General features: G+C 43.2%; 1 protein-coding gene across 2 annotated transcripts in view; it reads right to left on the bottom strand.

Moving 5' to 3' along the window:
- The window catches only part of LOC144505059 (PDZ and LIM domain protein 4-like), a 104895-nt gene that overhangs the window by 30492 nt on the left and 53747 nt on the right, over nucleotides 1-20656 (bottom strand). For both annotated transcript variants that reach the window (XM_078230800.1, XM_078230802.1), the window contains exon 3: nucleotides 5843-5927. In XM_078230800.1, coding sequence (XP_078086926.1) covers nucleotides 5843-5927 — 85 coding nt within the window. The remainder of the gene's footprint in view (nucleotides 1-5842; nucleotides 5928-20656) is intronic.

Raw genomic sequence — 20656 nt, 5'->3', positions numbered from 1 at the left:
GATTTGTCAGAAAATCCCATCTGGTTCACTCATGTCCACTCTGGAGTCACGTGTGTGTTCACTCACATATGACTCCAGAGTCACAGCAATGTGGCCAACTCTTAAAAACCCTCTGAAATGGAAGGAAGTTAGGGATGGGCAATAAATGCTGGCCCAGCCAATGATGCCCACATCCTGTAAAAATAAATTAATTCCAGGTGGAGATCTCCAGCCAAGGTGATTCAAGCTCTAGTCTTAGTTGAATAAGCAAAGGTCATCTGACACTTGACAGCCATCTTGATTATATCCAGTTTAAAATATTTCAGAAAACTTGGAACACAGTCCCTGTTTGAAGGCAGTTGAATTTTCTGGCTGTCCCATTGCTGAAATAGCAGTTGAGAATATCTTAATTTTGTGATCAAGTATTCCCTGTCTGTCTTTTGTCACTGGTCAGTATGGAGCTTCAATATAAAGCTGTAATTTATATTACTCTTAGAGATTTATCTGAGAATACAAAATGTAAGATGGAGCTTTGGGGACTGGATCCCCATTCCTATTGCAATCATAGGAACATGGGGGCAGACGCAGGGGTAGGCCATTTGGCCCACGGATAATCTCCCCCAACACCACTTTCCCACACTCTCTCTAAAACACTTGGTGTCATTAGTATCCAGAAATCCATCAATTTCTGCCTTGAGCATGTTTAGTGATGGAGCTTCCACATCCCTTCGGTGCGGAGAATTCCGAAGATTCACAACCTTCCGAGTGAAGAAATTTCTTCTCACCTCAGTCTTAAATGGCCTGCCCCTTAATCTGAGACGGTCCTGATTCTAGATTCACCGGCCAGGGGAAACATCCTATCTACAGCTACCCTACCACGCCCTGAAATAATTAAAAAAGTTTCAATCAGGTCACTTCTCATTCTGCAAAGCTCAAGAGTGTATAGGACCAGTTTCCTCAATCAACCCTCATATCAATGTTCCATGAACAGCATGGGGTAAAAATTCTGACTAAGTTATAAATTAACCAATGTGCAACTGTTTAATGCACTATATTTGTTTTGCTTTATAAAAGTATTCATTAATTTAATATAAAAGCATTAAAGTCAGTACCAGAACAGCACGCAAGGAAAGCACATAAAGCGTCAAAAAAATTTGCAGATTGTATTTTTAATCATGTTATTTTAATCAAAGGGCTACTTTAAGCTTCTAGAGCCAAACGTATTAGCACCTTCAATAGACACAAGCCAATAGAATTTCAGTTCGGTGTAATGGTGGGCATATGAAAAACAGCCATCATCTACTGTACCTACAGAACGTTTTATCTGCAAGTGTAGCAGCAGTAGAAATAGCAATAATGTAAGGTGTTGACTCTTAACACCCTCGGAATTGGGCTAGGAAGCCATTCAATAGTATTTAAAAAAGATCGTTTACCATCACGTTCAAGGGCATTAAAGATGGTAAAAAGACATTGGCCTAGCTAGTGACACCCACACCCTATGAACAAACAAAGGTTGTTGAATATACATTCGAACAGGGTTCAGGCAGTCACATAAATCAACCTTTATGTTTTTTAATTTTCCAAAGCAAGTTTTGGAATTGGGACGATGCGCATAGACTGGTTCAAGCTTCATCTGTGTAGCTTATGACATCCTGACTCTTCAATGAGTTTCAAAGTCATCACAGAAGTAGTGGGGGTGGAGATGTATGGGCTTTAACTTGCCAGATGATATTTTATTTAATTGCGTGCTACGTTCCAGAATCTTGAAAAAATATATATTCAATGCGAATCTCAGGACAGAAAAAGCACATAGGCACTAGAACTTCACACAGCAAGGAAATTGGGTTTTCTGCATCGTTGCAGCAGTATCAGGGACTGCAACAGCTATTTAGCTGCACACAAATATAGAAACAGAAGGATATGATGGCTGTCCAAACCAGCTTGAATAAATCTCCCCCAGCCTGGCAGACCAGATGAAGCTATAATCCAATTTTTATACTTGAGTTAACAAAAAACAGGAGCAAAATGAGGACATGAGCTAGCCTGAATGGTGATGACAGAACATGCAAACACTAAAAACAATACAAAATTATCCTGTGTTCATAAATGAAAATAAACACAATATAGTCTATGTCAACAGTGCTAGATCTTATAGAGAGAAAAAAAAGGAAATGCTTTAAAGACTAAAATTAGAGTGCACTTTAGTGCTGTCAGAACAAGGAATGAGGTTAATGAACTATCGGAGACATTGGTTTCCACTCCTCGGAAATAAGAGAGTTCGAAACTAATATAAACTGGACATCACCACAAAAGGAAAAAAGAGAGACAGTGGATTGCAAAATTAGCAACAGTTGCCAAATGGCTTGAATCAAGGATAAGGCAGGACAGTTCTTCACCCAGACTTAAAACTGAGAGCATCCATAAAAATTCCCTGCCTGACAAGATTTTTAATTCCAATGTGTACAATGTCAGCCAACTGCTTTGGACACTAAAAGCTATCAGTTGCAATGTTTAGTGTCTGGCTTTTGTTGACTAGTAGAGGCAAAGGGGAAAGCTGGAGTCAAGCGGCATCACAAAGTCCTCCAAGATGACCTCCACAGAATTGTTTCTTTTTTTAAAATCAGTGCAGGAGGCTGCCATTCAGCTCAGTGCCCTTCAGTCACCGGTTGTCTCTTGAGGAGCAACAAGATCAGGAGAGAAGGAACTGGTGATTGCAGGAGCTGGATCAGCAAGCACGGGAGGGACTAAAATCTGTGATTCGAGCAGCACCTCATTCTGGCCCTCCTACTTTTCTCTCATTTGTCACCCGTCACTGATTTTCCCCAGGCTGGTTAGAAACATAGAATCCTGCAGTGCAGGAGGTGGCCATTAGGCCCATCGAGTCTGCACTGACCACAATCCCACCCAGGCCCTATCCCCATAAACCCATGCATTTACAATAGCTAGTCCCCCTGACACTAAGAGGCAATTTAGCATGGCCAATCCACCTAACCTGCACATCTTTGGACTGTGGGAGGAAACCGAAGCACCCGGGGTAAACCCACGCAGACATGGGGAGAATGTGCAAACTCCACACACTGACCCAAGCTGGGAATCGAATTCAGGTCCCTGGTGCTGTGAGGTAGCAGTGCTAACCACTGTACCACCGTACCGCCCCACGGTTTGTTCAGTGCTTCTGAGTACTTTGAACCCGGAGGTGCAGTCCCTATCAGCATCAGCTTTACACACACTATGTGAAGAATTTGAGTGGTGTTTGCAGTGGAAGTTACTTCTACAGCAATTTTTAAGCAACGTGTCGGCACAGTTTTGGATTTACTTCTGACAATGTGATATTACCGCAAGTTCTGAGTCCAAAGTAAGGACTTCTAAGGGACAGAAGTGGGAGTACACATGAGATTCCCACTAGACTGCCTCCAGCAACATACCTCAATGATACCCTGCCACTCAGGCAGCTCGCAGATAAATTTTCCTCCACAACCATCTTCAAACTCGAGCATTGATTTACTGGTACTCCAAGCTGATTTCAAATCAACTTTAGACAACTCGTTTTGGAATATAATCTCTGCCTCAAGAGCCACTTGTAGTGAAGCATTCCACAGTTGAACTTCCACAGGGGCTGTCCAGAATCATTTGCTGTAATCCGCAGGATTTCACAGGTCTCCTGTCGGAAGTTATGCCAAGTAAATTTATTTTATTTTTAAAATATCTCGAGTCTCTATGGCCCAAGTACGTACATCACAAAGTGATGTCTGGCAGCCCATCATAAAATTACTGGCAGATGGAGCTCTCAGACTGACATCCTTACAACTCTTTTCATTGCTCACCATACATGTCTAGATAGCAGCTACAAATCAAAACAGATTTTAAAAATGAAAAAGAGGTTTCATATTATATTTAATAAAACCAACGATACACTCATTGTTGGTTGCTCGCAAACAGTTGACTCATGGCTGATTAATATATGATAGAATCATAGGATCCCTACGGTGCAGAAGGAGGGCATTTGGCCCATCGAGTCTGCACTAACTGCAATCCCACCCAGGCCCTATTCCCATAACCCTACACATTTACCCTGCTAATCCCCCCCTGACACTAGGGCCAATTTAGCATGGCCAATCAACCTAACCCACACATCTTTGGACTGTGGGAGGAAACCAGAGCACCCGGAGGAAACCCACGCAGACATGGGGAGAATGTGCAAACTCCACGCAGACAGTGACCCGAGGGCGGAATTGAACCTGGCATCCCTGGCGCTGAGAGGCAGCAGTGCTAACCACTGTGCCACCCAGCTCCTTCAACTATCAAACATCTGAAAGATTACTCTGCTGCAGAACTAGAGCAGATTTTCAAGTCCATGACCAGAGTGGGACAAGTAACTTGCCACGGGAGAGCTTATGGAAGCCGTTTATTTACATTTGGTTTCCGTGATTTTAAGGACGCTATTCAGTTACTTACTTCCCTACATATGCATTAAAGTTTTAAAAATATACCCCAAAATGCCTAGTCCCTTGTATAATAAGCAAACTTTCCTTTATATTCATTATACATGGACAGACTGTGCACCCTGAACATCCAGCTGGAATGACAAAGAAACCATGCAAAAAGAATGCCTTGCAGTATAATTTGCATAGGATTGCAAATAATAAGGTCTAGTACGTTACGTGAGCACTTTAGGCTGGTCTAAATGGCTATCTGGAGATGCAAGAGTAATTTAATTTTAAACAAGCAATTGATGAAAATAAACTGCTACCCTAATAAATAGACTTCTCACACCTGTTACTAACACACTCCAGATTGTTCATGGTCTGCGAGAATAGCATCATGCTCACATATGGTATAAATATGGAATATTTTATGGCTTAATTCACTATGGCGTGTGATTTATTCCACCGTTCTTTTACTAGCTGTGCAATTTCCTATTTAATTGTTTTGTGTAGCTCTGATTCGGAGATTACAGAGGTATTTTTACATGTCTGCAAAATGTGGTGTGACTAGTATTTTCAGTTTTCCACTTTACTGCTGGTAAATTATCTAATCAATCATCATTTGAAAATCTTATTCATCACTTATTCTGCTCCCTCATGTCACCTGTGTGTTAATCAATGCAGAATATAGCCCAGACATATATGTTTTTCTGATACCCCAGTCTTTCTACGTCAAACATCATTGACTCATTGGACTGCATTGTGGCCATCTCCTCTGGATAGTTTCATTCAACATGAAAGTGAGATTACTTAGTCAACAAAGAATGCGAGTTGCCAGATTGGGGCTAGTCTTATTGTAATTGCTGCTGTTTTTACAGGCAACTCTTTGGCAGTGAGAAAATTATTTATCTTTACTGCCAGGTGTTTTGACATTCCTACACATTCTGGGTGGCATTGGGAGGGAGAGGATCTTGCCAAGGAAGCTTTAATTAAATCAAAATGTCTGGAGATGATTAGTATGTCTTTTTTTCAGGCAGTGTTCAGAAGCAGCTGGTCACAAACGTAGTTTCAGGGATTTTCAGGGTGGGATTTGTAAAGATATATTCTTGGCTTCCTTACTTTGGAAGTTTGCTTGCAGTTTAAAAAAAATGGCATGCTTTTACTTTTCTTTCTCTTCCTACCTCTGCTGCATTGTTACAAATGTGGTTAAATAACTTGTGACTGCAAATGCCCTCAGGAGCAGTTCCTGCTCTGGCGTTCCCATTGAAACCCAACTCATGCTTGCAAACAGCGTTTCAACTGCACTTCCAGCAATGGAATAGGAGCAGGTTCCCACATTTTGCTTTGGACAGGTTCTGTCAAGTAACTCTACACTCACACTGTCACCAACAGTTGCACTAACCCTTGGAATGTTACCACACACTAACTTCAATACATACTTGTGTCTGAGACTGCAAATCAACTATGAAAGGATGGGAGTTTCCATCTTCAAAACCATTTGGGGACCAGGGCTTGTTTTCTGTCCTGCAATAAAGAAGAAGCAATTTTGAGCAACATTCTAGTGACGAACAATATTTTAAACTGTAAAAATACTAACCAATTCCATAGTGCCTCAAAGTGCCATTGGAATTGCCATTTCTGAATTCGAGCTCATATTAAAAAACTCGGGCCCATGATTATGGAGCACTCCAATCCGTGTCCTGAAGTGAAAGGTGCTTACCTTGCAGTGGAGATCTATATTTGCATTTTACCATTAATTAGGTGATCTCGTTCAGAGAAATGACAAAATAGATGTGTAGGAAGGGGCGGATCAAACTAATACTGACAGACATTCTTCAGAAGTTGCGTAGCTCCTAAATATTGCCAAAAGTTTATTTATTCGTCACAAGTGGGCTTACATTAACACTGCAATGAAGCTACTGTGAAATTCCCCTAGTCACCACACTTCAGGGTTTGTTTGGCTTAATGCCAATGTGTCTTTCAACTATGGGAAGAAACCGGAGCAATCCCACGCAGACATGGGGAGAACGTGCAGACTCCGCACAGACAGTGACCCAAGCCAGGATTCAAACCCTGGTCCCTGGCGCTGTGAGGCAGCAATGCTAACCACTGTGCCATCATGATTTCCGAGGAAAGAATGCCCATTGCAGGCAAATCAAAGACTGTAGTCTCTCCTGTTCAAGTGCAAGCTTTTTCCAGTACTATCAATAGTCATTTCTTGGGTGATATTTAGTTATATCCATTCACTGGATAAAACATTCAATCCACTTGGTCCTAGGTAATCTTCGATAGTTATCACCCACTTCTGCCATCCAATTTTGTTCCCTGCTTTACTCTTGATGCTAAGGTCTACTTCAGTAGATAGCAGCAGTCTCACCCATTTGCTACACTTCGATCTTTAAGCCTGGGAACAAGTGTAAGTGATAATAATTCAAAAGTAAAGGGCACAATATTTCTGATAAAAGGAACAGAAAGATGCCAATAAATTCAACAAGCAGCCCTTTTTCATAATTTGGCATCATCACCAAACCAATCCTTTTACCAACAAAACTTCCAACATTTACAGCAGTCTGCAAGGAGAAAGGTGCAGGCTTAGAAGAGACCATTTCCAGCAAGTTTCTCTTGCCCACGAGAAAGAAATTTCACAGGGCAGTGGTATCTAGTCAAGGTTAAGTTCCAAAACTAAGCAATATATTAAAATGATTAAAGGCCTAATTGGAATATGAACCAATTTGACACTGCTGCTGAATTGGGAACAAATGGAAAATAAATTTGATATGCTGACCTCAAATTTGCTTGCATTTTGGTATTGCAGTGACACATAACTATCACAACACAAATTACAAGAGGTGCCATTTTCACCAAAACCGATTCTCCCAAGTTTCTGTTGCTTATTTGGGCCTTCCTGTTGATTATAGTTTATTTTTTTATTAGTCACAAATAAGGTTTACATTATCACTGCAACGAAGTTACTGTGAAATTCCCTTAGTTGCCACACGCCAGCACCTGTTCAGGTCAATGCACCTAACCAGCATGTCTTTCAGACTGTGGGAGGAAACCCACACAGACACAGGGAGAATGTGCAAACTCCGCACTGACAGTGACCCAAGCCGGGAATCGAACTGGGGCCCTGGCAATGTAAGGCAGCAGTGCTAACCACCATGCCACCTGAAATCCATTCACTGAGGGAACTAGCACTCAGTACACCTACTACAGCACCCCACATAACACACAACTATTTTGTAGCTTCCTCCCATGCAGATGTAGCTTTTTGTCTGCCCTTTATATCTTATCCAGAAGGATCTGGAAATTATTCAAACAGTCTGTCTTTTCTGCCTCTTTGCTCCTTATAAGACCATAAGGCATAAGAGCAGAATTAGGTCACTTGGCCCATCGAGTCTGCTCCACATTCAATCATGGCTGATTTTTTTTCTCATCCCCATTCTCCTGCCTTTTCCCCATAACCTTAATCCCCTTATCAATCAAGAACCTATCTATCTCTATCTGAAAGACACTCAACAACCTGGCCTTCACAGTCTTCTGCGGCAAAGAGTTCCACAGATTCACCACTCTCTGGCTGAAGAAATTCCTCCTCATCTCTGTTCTAAAGGATCGTCCCTTTAGCCTGAGGTTGTGCCCTCTGGTTCTAGTTTTTCCTACTAGTGGAAACATCCTCTCCACGTCCACTCTATCCAGGCCTCGCAATTTCAATAAGATCCCCCCTCATCCTTCTAAACTCCAACGAGTACAAACCAGAGTCCTCAACCATTCCTCATACGACAAGCTCTTCATTCCAGGGATCATTCTAGTGGACCTCCTCTGGACCCTTTCCAAGGCCAACATATCCTTCCTTGGATACAGGGCCCAAAATTGCTCACAATACTCCAAATGGGGTCTGACCAGAGCCTTCTCCAGCCTCAAGAAGCACTTGTATTCTAGCCCTCTCAACATGAATGCTAACATTGCATTTGCCTTCCTAACTGCCGACTGAACCTGCACGATAACCTTGAGAATCTTGAACAATAACTCCCAAGTCCCTTTGTATTTCTGATTTCCTAAGCATTTTCCCATTTAGAAAATAGTCTATGCCTCCATTCTTCCTTCCAAAGTGCATAACCTCACACTTTTCCACATTGTATTCCATCTGCCACTTCTTTGCCCACTCTCCTAATCTGTCCAAGTCCTTCTGCAGCCCCCCTGCTTCCTCAATGCTACCAGTTTCTCTACATCTTTGTATATTTGGATATCTCCATCAGATCCTGCGGAGGATGCAATAAAGGTGGTGAGAATCACATGAGCCATTCAGTCCAGCTTCTGCACCATTCAAACTATTAAAATCAACACTGCAGCAGGTACATGGGAACATCACCAGCTGCTAGTTCCCCTCCAAGCCACTCACCATCCTGACTTGGAAATATAATCGCTGTTCCTTCGCAGTCGCTGGGTCAAAATCCTGAAATTCCCTCCCTATTGGCATTGTGGGTGAACCCACGTGGACTGCAGCGATTCAGGAAGGCAGCTCACCACCACCTTCTCAAGGGCAACTAGGGATGGGCAATAAATGCTGGCCAACCAGCGATGCCCATGTCCCACAAATGAATAAAAAAAACCTCTAGTTATCTGCTGCCACAATTAACCAGCTACTCTTGGTTTTTTGCACTCTTGTTCTAATTATGCACCTACCTCCTTGCTGCGCACTGTTCCAATTTTACATGAGATGCATATCAATGGTATCAATCCTAACTGATATGCAATTGAGCTTATCACCCCAGATTATACTAAATTCAGAGCTGGGGAGATTAGCAGATGCAAGTCTTGCAGAAATGGTTAAGAAATTTCAAGGTCATTATACGCTCAACTAAATCTTTGTATGTAATGGTACCAGTACAGATGACTTAATGGTTTGGCAACAAGATCAGACTTTATTCAGCTTAATAACAGATTACTGAATCTAAGGATTCCCCCCCGCCCCCCGACCCCGCAGTTGTTTAGTGGATTAGGTGTACCACATCATGCAATGAATCATAATTTGAACTTGGATTCAAACCTTATACATTGCCCGATTAGCTAGTCTCAGCCAAGAGTGGCAATCGGAGCTACAATAAACAAAATCTATACTCCCCATGCCCAAATGTTATCAAGTAGTCATTGCTGAAAAATACAGGTGCACGTGAGAGACAGGATTGGGTGTGGTACGAGAATCCAGTGAATAATGATCTTCTCTAGTTTAAGATGGTTCTGATTGATCCAAAGCCAAAGAACCCATTATAATTCACCCACAGTCACATTACAAATAATTTAGGCAGCCATCCTTAACCTATACAGCTAGAATAACCCCAAGGTAGCAACTAAAATATCCATGAAACCTAAAGATGCAAGCCAGTGATGCAGCAGCCACCTGCATCCAACCAAACTCAAGTATATGCAACAGTGAGTGGAGGTGAATTTCGCAATGCATGCCATCCACCCACATACACAGTTTTAGGAGTAAAGCCCATGGTTCTCTCACTGGATAGCATTAAGGAATGGAAAGCAGAGCAGAATTCCACCACCACGCAGCCCCACAAAAGGCCAAGATAGTGGCATTATAGTTAAGGTTAGAAACTCCAAAGTGTTTTATGGAGCCTGCCTGAATCATAAGTTTTGCATCTTGAATTTGGCTAGGATAAGCACAATATGTTCCACTTCAGGTGTGAATCAAAAGACTCACTAGGGAGCTTTTATCAAACAAAGCTTATTTCAGAATATAGTTAAATGTATAGTTAGGGCTACAGGACAAGCATGTGCCTGTAAAAAAGGATAGGAAGGGTAGGATTAGAGAACCGTGGATAACCAGGGAAATTGAGGGACTGGTCAAAAAGAAAAGAGAGGCGTATGTTAGGTCCAAGCAGCTAAAAACGGAGGGACCTCTGGAGGAGTACAAAGAAAGTAGGAAAGTACTCAAACGGGGAATTAGAAGAGCAAAAAGGGGTCACGAAATGTTCTTGGCAGACAGGATTAAGGAGAATCCCAAGGCATTTTATTCATACGTTAGGAACAAAAGGGTTGTTAGGGAAAAAAATCGGACCTCTCAGGGACAAAAGTGGGGACTTATCCTTGGAGCCCAAAGAAGTAGGGGAGATCCTAAATGAATACTTTGCGTCGGTATTCACAAAGGAGAGGGATGTGTTGACTGGGAGTGTCTCGGAGGGGAGTGTTGAACCGTTGGAGAAAATCTCCATTACAAAGGAGGAAGTGTTAGGTTTGTTAGAGAATATAAAGACTGACAAATCCCCAGGGCCTGATGGAATCTATCCAAGGCTGCTTAGGGAGACGAGAGGTGAAATCATTGGGCCTCTGACGCAAATCTTTGTCTCGTCACTGGACGCAGGTGAGGTCCCAGAGGATTGGAGGATAGCTAATGTGGTCCCGTTATTTAAGAAGGGTAGGAAGGATAACCCGGGTAATTATAGGCCGGTGAGCTTGACGTCCGTGGTGGGGAAGTTGTTGGAGAAGATTCTTAGAGATAGGATGTATGCGCATTTAGAAAGGAATAAACTCATTAACGATAGTCAGCATGGTTTTGTGAGAGGGAGGTCATGCCTCACTAACCTGATGGTGTTTTTTGAAGAAGTGACCAGAATGGTTGACGAAGGAAGGGCCGTGGATGTTGTCTATATGGACTTTAGTAAAGCGTTTGACAAAGTCCCTCATGGTAGGCTAGTGAAAAAGGTTGGATCTCATGGGATAAAGGGGGAGGTGGCTAGATGGGTGGAGAACTGGCTTGGTCATAGAAGACAGAGGGTGGTAGTGGAAGGGTCTTTTTCCGGCTGGAGGCCTGTGACTAGTGGTGTTCCGCAGGGCTCTGTATTGGGACCTCTGCTGTTTGTGATTTATATAAATGATCTGGAAGAAGGAGTAACTGGGGTGATCAGTAAGTTTGCGGATGACACAAAACTGGCAGGACTTGCAGATAGTGAGGAACATTGTCAGAGGCTACAGAAGGATATAGATAGGCTGGAAATTTGGGCAAAGAAATGGCAGATGGAGTTCAATCCTGATAAATGCGAAGTGATGCATTTTGGTGGGAATAATGTAGGGAGGAGCTACACGATAAATGGAAGAACCATAAAGGGTGTAGAGACGCAGAGGGACCTGGGTGTGCAAGTCCACAGATCTTTGAAGGTGACGTCACAGGTGGAGAAGGTGGTGAAGAAGGCATATGGCATGCTTGCCTTTATAGGACGGGGCATAGAGTATAAAAGTTGGGGTCTGATGTTGCAGATGTATAGAACGTTGGTTCGGCCGCATTTGGAGTACTGCGTCCAGTTCTGGTCGCCACACTACCAGAAGGACGTGGAGGCTTTGGAGAGAGTACAGAGGAGGTTTACCAGGATGTTGCCTGGTATGGAGGGGCTTGGTTATGAGGAGAGATTGGGGAAACTGGGGTTGTTCTCCTTGGAAAGACGGAGGATGAGGGGAGACTTAATAGAGGTGTATAAAATTATGAAAGGTATAGATAGGGTGAACGGTGGGAAGCTTTTCCCCGGGTCGGTGGTGACGTTCACGAGGGGTCATAGGTTCAAGGTGAAGGGGGGGGGGGGGGGGGGAGGTTTAACACAGATATCAGAAGGACATATTTTACACAGAGGGTCGTGGGGGCCTGGAATGTGTTGCCGGGCAAGGTGGTGGAGGCGGACACACTGGGAACGTTTAAGACTTATCTAGACAGCTATATGAACGGAGTGGGAATGGAGGGATACAAAAGAGTGGTCTAGTTTGGACCAGGGAGCGGTGCGGGCTAATTGTTCTTTGTTTCTCGTTTCAAGGCTTCATTCTATGATCATCTTGCTGGTGCCAGTACAGAGCGAGACTGCGGATAGTTGGGAACCTGTCTCGGGGGCAGGGAATTCAGATGCTGTTCGTAAAGCAGAAGTGGAAATGAATAGGGTTGGGAAGCATTTTCTGATCAGGGCCAGTGTGATCTCCTGGACTCGTTTCGATCGCCACAGGGGGTCGGAGAGGAATTTCCCAGATTTTTTTCCCCCCATATTGGCCCTGGGGTTTTCAGTCTGGGTTTTCGCCTCTCCCTGGAGATCACATGGTCTGGAATGGGGGGGTGGGGGTGAGTTAATAGGTTGTGATGAACAAAGCATCGTAGCTGTGAGGGACAGCTCGGTGGATAGGATATTAGGATGTAGATAGGCTGGAAAATTGGACGGGGATCCTGGATTCAGGATTCAATCCTGGACCGGGGAGCGGCGCGGGCTTGGAGGGCCGAAGGGCCTGTTCCTGTGCTGTATTGTTCTTTGTTTAGTAAGAAAATTAGCAAGAACTTTTACCAATTAGAAACAATGATAATGTATAACCCTTAACAAAGATATCTACAATGTTCCAATCAACCCAATCCCATAGACAAAAAACCCTTTTCATAGGTTTAACACAGCACAGACTAATGCTCACGTGATACTGGAAATCGAGTCCTTTGGTTGAAGTCTGCAGTTCTCTGGATTCACTGCTAACAGTTTGGGGCAAGACAGCTTCTCAAAACACCAGAGACACTCTGGTCCAGATCCCAATAACAGCAGATTTTCACCCTTCAGGAAAGCAAGATCTTGTTTTCAGCTAACTAACAGAATTTTCAAAACTGGGAAAGGGGGAAAACACTTTGTTTTAGCTTGTTGTCCCTTCTAAAACCTAAAAACTCAAACTTGTAGCTCCAAACTGAAAATAGAAAAAACTGTTCAAAACATATGACCGTCCTCCTAATAATGCAGGATCGTAAAACTAATCCCAGAGTAAATACAAAACAACCCCATTTAAGCTACTTAAGTAGCAATAAAAAGGACATTTCCAGTCAAGCTGGCAACAATTACATCACTGAAACAGTGAGCTAAGAAAGCACGTTTTAAAAAAAACCTATCTTAAAAACGTACACAGAAGTCACAGTAGCAATCTAATGCCATCTTGGTTGAAACAAATAATGGTCAACTTCCACTCTTTTCATATTTCAGAATAATATCGAGTAGCATAGTTATCCAACAAGCACAAGAATGTATAAATATTTCTTCAGGACACAGGTATCTCGATATAGCACGCAAAATATTCCTCCCTATATTTCCTTTTCAAGCAACAAATGGTTTAGAGTTTTTTTATATCTTCGAATTACATCCACCACAGCACCAAGAATATCTCAAAACCATCTTTTGATTCTTCAGGGCATTTCGCCACAACCAAGGAAGAGCAGAATTGTTGGGAAAGCAAAATGATGTAGATGCTGGAGAACTGAAAGAGAAAATTCTGAAGTACTATATTTGTGGGTTGGTGAGAAAAAGAGAGAGAGAGGGTTGGTGAGAAAGAGAGAGAGAGAGAGAGAGAGAATGAGAACGCGAGGGAGAAAGTGTTCAAGTTCCAGGACTGCTGATCAATGTCAAACTGAAACATTGGGGGAATCTTACCAAAAAAATGGCAGTGTTGCTTCTGGCTAGAAAACCAGCATGTTTATCTCCAGAGAACCCGGCCGGTTTTCTCTCCCGATCATACCAAAAAAAAAATCAAGGGAGCGTATTTCACACCATCATGTGGGGGGGTGGGGGGTTCAACATGCCAGCAAAGCCTGTCTGTAGAGAGATCAGGGCACCATGTTTATAGGGTGCCTCAATTAGAACAAGATTAAACCTTCCCACCACAGAAGTCTCATGGTCTCCCCTCAAGTTGGATCCAGCACCCACTTCACCACCCGCCCCCCCAAAAAAAAACACAGCCATCGTTATCATCACCACCAGCTCCTCTGTCTGCTCCTGGCTACCACCACATACAAATGACACCATTATGGGGGTGATCCTGATGATGTCCCGGGGCAGGGAAGATCTGGAATTGCGTTTTCGCCAGCAAGAACTGCGATTTCCAGATCTTGAGGTCCCATTCACACAGATGATGAACGCGAGCTCAGGATCACTCCCCCATTAACTCTGTTTCTTTATCCATAGGTACTATCGGACCTGCTGAGTATTTCCAGCAATTGATGTTCACCAACAGAGCGGGTATTAAATTGGTCAAATTTTATCTTAAACAATTCCATAGCCTGCCGGAAATATTAATCTTCATCATAATAAGCTTTCAATCTGCTTATCTGGAGACTGTTGTTAATTTTGAAAACATCTGACAATATATTTTGCGTATCTACTTACTGACAGGAAAAAAACAAAATGGCTCAAGCAGCTCTATTGAAATAATCTTTAGATCCAGAAGTTTTAATGTCATTTATTTTGGAAGTTCAAAAACCATTGTTCCTTCTATGAACACGGAGCCAAAACTAGGATTAACTGAGTTTCAATGCATTGTTTTCAACTGAGGCACTACTTGATAGAGAAGTCACGAAGTCAGCATGAGACTCAAGTTCTTAACTCACTTTGTAAAGGTGGGGTGCGGGCAATATTAGATGTGCAAACAATGCTTTTTCATATCCTGGGACAGTTAGTTAAGGCAGTGTTGGAGCATAAACTTAGTGCCAGGCTCCATGGCTGCAGTCTCCTGGAATCAAATTCTTACTGTCACCCATTGACCAGGTAGTAAATCTGGGTGGAACTCCAGGAACTTTTATTCAAATGAAGATTTTTTCCCAAACTCATTAAACTCACTGAGCAAGTTATTTTGGAAACTCAAGTGCAAAACAGAAGTGTAAAACTGGGTCTTGGTACCCAGCATGAGTCACCATCCTCGAGGAAGCCAGGAAAAAGGTGAGGAGAGGATTTGTGGAAAAAGCAAAGCATAAATCAGGATTACCATTCTACAAAATCTCCATTTAATTTCCTATCATCCTCCTCTCAATTTTTGCCAGCACAATGATGTGGAACCTGAAAGGTTGACATTGTAATGTCTGTTCGTGCAACTAGATTAATTGCTAGGTGTTACTGTATCCTGCAGATAAGAGCTGAACAACATCCAATAATAAAATCCTGTGAAAATTTATACTTTCTTGTTCTTGTTGGGAGATGGTAGCAGTGGTTTGGTCACTGCACTCAACCTAGAGATGCAGGGTAATTGCTCTGGGGATCGGAGTTCGAATCCTACCACGGCGATGGTGAAATTTGAATCTAATAAAAATTTGGAAATAAAAATCCAATCATGACCATGAAACAACTGTTGTTCATCATAAAAACCCATTTGATTCACTAATGTCCTTTAGGGAAGGAAATCTCTGTCCTTATTTGGTCCGGCCTACATAGGACTCCAGATCCATAGCCAAGTGGTTGAATTAAATGGCCAGCATTTGGAAGTGGCCAGCATGCCACTCAATTCAGGGTCGTTAAGGATGGGCTATAAATGCTGGCTCAGCCAGTGATGCCCACATCCCATGAATGAAGGTGGCAGTGGTTAGCACTGCTGTCTCACAGCTCCAGGGACCCAGCTTGGGTCATTGTCTGTGCAGAGTTTGCACATTCTCCCCATGGCTGCGTGGGTTTCCTCCAGGTGCTCTGGTTTCCTCCCACAGTCTGAAAGACATGCTGGTTAGGTGCACTGGCCGTGCTAAATTCTCCCTCAGTGCACCCGAACAGGTGCCGGGGTGTGGTGACTCGGGGGTTTTCAGAGTATCTTCATTGCAGTGTGAATGTAAGCCTACTTGTGACACTAATAAATAAACTTTACTTTCCACATTTGCAGCATCAGGGACTGGCCATTGAAGTTGTCAAGTATACTCAAGACAAAAGAGCAAGGCTTTTTTGGCGACTATGGGGATTAAGAGATCTATGGAGGATGGTGCAGGAATGTAGACCAAGTAGCAGGTCAGCATGATTAGGTGGAATGGTTTATTCCATTTTTTTTGGAGTACTGTCCCTTGTGTACAAGTGTCTTTCTAAAAAAAGGTGACAAAAATTTCAGCGCTTACTTTGATTTTAGGATGTGGACTAGAATCATTGATAAATCAACAGATGTCTTTGAAGTTAATTGCTTTATATATTATTGTTTGAAGGATAGGCAGTAATCATTGATGGAAGATTAACACCCGTGGTATCTATACACCAGAAGAGAGAGTGTATCTAAGCTGCACATCACACAATATACTGCCGCACCCACAATGTACTGCACTCAGCCAAGCTGAAATCGCACTGATTCATCTGCATGTTTAATGAGTGATATCTCCTTGGGTAAAGGTGAAAAACGAATAAACACAATGACATGATTCATCTGCTACATTTTAGATTCAAGAGTTTATTTATTAGTGTCACAGGTAGCAACATTGCAATGAAGTTACTGTGAAAATCCCCTTGCCGCCACACTCCGGCACCTGTTCGGACATGCTGAGGGAGAATTTTTAGCATGACCAATGCACCTAAACAGCACGTCTTTTGGGTGGGAGGAAACCCACACAGATATGGGGAGAATGTGCAGGCGCCGCACAGACAGTGACCCAAGCCAGGAATTGAACCCTGGTCCCTAGCGCTGTTAGGCAGCAGCGCCAACCACTGCCCTAGTGTACACAGTGTAGCAGTCAGTAAGAATGAAGTAAGCTATGATTGAACATGATGCAACTATTCTTTAAAAACTGGAGTCCTTTGAAGTTTGGAGCAGAGTGCAAAATTCTTTGTAGTTTAAGCCACCCATGCTAAACTCTTGTCAACACTCCTTCCACCGAATCTTGGGGTTATTTTTCAAGGGAATTCATTAAATACTTGGGAGCCTGATTTTAACTCTGTGCAAGTGGGTGGGTTTGAGAGTTAAAACCTTGCCCGTGTGGACTTACTTTTGACTAAACAGTACTGATGCTACTTTTAAAAAGTGATTTGTGCTTCCTGGATGGGGGATGGTGATGAAATTGCCGACCAATCTTTCCTCCTTCAGTCATTGCTCTTTGGCTGTCATCAACCATCTTCACCTCAAAAGAAAGTGTAAACTTGGGACTGCCCTGGGCTTAGGAAATAAGTGGAGGCTCAGTGTAGTGCTAGTGTAATGCAGTGTAGTGCTAGTGTAGTGCAGTGTAGTGCTAGTGCAGTGTATTAATGACCTGTCAATCAAGCTGCTAAATTATAAAAATCAGGAAGGAGTCAGACATTACAGTTCATATATCCATCTGAAAATCATTCCTTTTCACAGGTACAAAGTCTTCCAGGATATGGGATAAATGAACTAGCAGTTCTTTAGTTCTTTCCGGTTCTCAAAAGACGCAAAGCACATCATAAACTACAAATCAGAACCTTTCAGTCACCCCCATCCTGTTCAGCGTCATTCTAATGTCCAAGGGGCCACACCTAATAATTTTTATTTTTATCTTGAATCGCCACCATGCATTCTTGTGTCTCAACTTTCTCCTCATTCACTATGTCCTTGAATGCAATGATTTGTGCGGTATGCAGTTTTTCTAGATACCAGTATCAGCCCTCTGTACCTTGTCCAAGAAAACATTGTTTATATGGGAGTGAATGTCAGCAGGCCAAAGAACTGGAACGAAGCAGTGAAGTCGCCTGTTTGACGCACATGTAATTTGCAGCAATTGTCACGGAATAACAAACAGGAGCAAGAATGTAGAATGGTCTTTTTTTTGCCAAGAACTAGGAGACTAATTTCAGTGTCTCAATTGCTGGTTTAGAACCATAGAATTCCTACACTGCAGAAGGAGGCCAATCGGCTCATTTTAGTCTGCACCAACTCTCTGAAAGAACATCTTACACAGGCCCACACCTCCCCCTGCACTGTCCCCATAACCGTGAGAGTTTACCATAGCTAATCCATTTATGGACAATAAGAGGCAATTTAGCATGGCCAACCCACCTGTTGTGGCCATCTCGGAGACATGGATAGAGCAGGGACAAGAATAGTTGTTGCAGGTTCCGTGGTTTAGATGTTTCAGTAAGAGCAGGGAAGGTGGTAAAAGAGGGGGAGGTGTGGCATTGTTAGTGTGGCATTACAGTGGCAGAAAGGACTTTTGATGAGGACTCATCTACTGAGGTAGTATGGGCTGAGGTTAGAAACAGGAAAGGAGAGGTCACCCTGTTGGGAGTTTTCTATAGGCCTCCGAAAAGTTCCGGAGATGTAGAGGAAAGGATTGCAAGGATGATTCTGGATAGGAGCGAAAGTAACAGGGTAGTTGTTATGGGGGACTTAAACTTTACAAATATTGACTGGAAAAGCTATAGTTAGAGTACTTTAGAGGGGTCAGTTTTTGTCCAATGTGTGCAGAAGGGTTTCCTGACACAGTATGTAGATAGGCCAACAAGAGATGAGGCCACATTGGATTTGGTACTGGGTAATGAACCAGACCAGGTGTTAGATTTGGAGGTAGGGGAGCACTTTGGTGATAGCGACCACAATTCGGTTACGTTTACTTTAGCGATGGAAAGGGATAGGTATATACCGAAGGGCAAGAGTTATAACTGGGGGAAAGGAAATTATGATGCGATTAGGCGAGATTTAGGATGCATAGGTTGGGGAAGGAAACTGCAGGGGATGGGCACAATTGAAATGTGGAGCTTGTTCAAGGAACAGCTACTGCGTGTCCTTGATAAGTATGTACCTGTCAGGCAGGGAGGAAGTGGTTGAGCGAGGGAACCGTGGTTTACTAAAGAAGTTGAATCTCTTGTGAAGAGGAAGAAGGAGACTTATCCAAGGACGAGACATGAAGGCTCAGTTAGGGTGCTTGAGTGTTACAAGTTAGCCAGGAAGGACCTAAAGAGAGGGCTAAGAAGAGCCAGGAGGGGACATGCAAAGTCTTTGGCAGGTAGGATCAAGGAAAACCCTAAAGCTTTCTATAGGTATGTCAGGAATAAAAGAATGACTAGGGTAAGATTAGGGCCAGTCAAGGACAGTAGTGGGAAGTTGTGCGTGGAGTCTGAAGAGATAGGAGAGGCACTAAATGAATATTTTTCGTCAGTATTCACGCAGGAAAAAGACAATGTTGTCGAGGAGAATACCGAGATACAGGCTATTGGACTAGACGGGATTGAGGTTCATAAGGAGGAGGTGTTAGCAATTCTGGAAAGTGTGGAAATAGATAAGTCCCCAGGGCCGGATGGGATTTATCCTAGGATTCTCTGGGAGGCTGGGGAGGAGATTGCAGAGCCTTTGGCTTTGATCTTTATGTCATCATTGTCCACAGGAATAGTGCCAGAAGACTGGAGGATAGCAAATGTCGTCCCCTTGTTCAAGAAGGGGAGTAGAGACAACCCTGGTAATTATAGACCAGTGAGCCTTACTTCTGTTGTGGGCAAAGTTTTGGAAAGGATTTATAATCATCTAGAAAGGAATAATTTGATTAGGGATAGTCAACACGGTTTTGTGAAGGGTAGGTCGTGCCTCACAAACCTTATTGAGTTCTTTGAGAAGGTGACCAAAGAGGTGGATGAGGGTAAAGCAGTTGATGTGGTGTATATGGATTTCAGTAAAGCGTTTGATAATGTTTCCCATGGTAAGCTATTGCAGAAAATACGGACGCATGAGATTGAGGGTGATTTAGCGGTTTGGATCAGGAATTGGCTAGCTGTAAGAAGACAGAGGGTGGTGGTTGATGGGAAATGTTCATCCTGGAGTTCAGTTACTAGTGGTGTACCGCAAGGATCTGTTTTGGGGCCACTGCTGTTTGTCATTTTTATAAATGACCTGGATGAGGGCATAGAAGGATGGGTTAGTAAATTTGCGGATGACACTAAAGTCGGTGGAGTTGTGGACAGTGCGGAAGGTTGTTGCAGGTTACAGAGGGACATAGATAAGCTGCAGAGCTGGGCTGAGAGGTGGCAAATGGAGTTTAATGTGGAAAAATGTGAGGTGATTCACTTTGGAAGGAGTAGCAGGAATACAGAGTACTGGGCTGCTGGTAAGATACTTGGTAGCGTGGATGAGCAGAGATATCTTGGTGTCCATGTGCATAGATCCCTGAAAGTTGGCACCCAGGTTAATAGGGTTGTTAAGAAGTCGTACGGAGTGTTAGCTTTTATTGGTAGGAGGGATTTATTTCGGAGCCAGGAGGTCATGTTGCAGCTGTACAAAACTCTGGTGCGGCCGCACTTGGAGTATTGCGTACAGTTCTGGTCGCCGCATTATAGGAAGGATAGAACACAGAAAAAATACAGCACAAACAGGCCCTTCAGCCCACAAGTTGCGCTGGCCATGTCCCTACCTACTTAGGCTATATATAGGCTTACCTATAACCCTCAATCCTATTAAGTCCCATGTACTCATCCAGAACTCTTTTAAAAGACCCTATCGAGTTTGCTTCCACCACCACTGACAGCAGCCAATTCCACTCACCCACCACCCTCTGAGTGAAAAACTTACCCCTG

Source organism: Mustelus asterias, chromosome 16 (genome assembly GCF_964213995.1).
Source record: "Mustelus asterias chromosome 16, sMusAst1.hap1.1, whole genome shotgun sequence".
NCBI lineage: Eukaryota > Metazoa > Chordata > Chondrichthyes > Carcharhiniformes > Triakidae > Mustelus > Mustelus asterias.
Note: the sequence above shows the minus strand (reverse complement) of the source record. Positions and strands in the feature narration are given on the sequence as shown.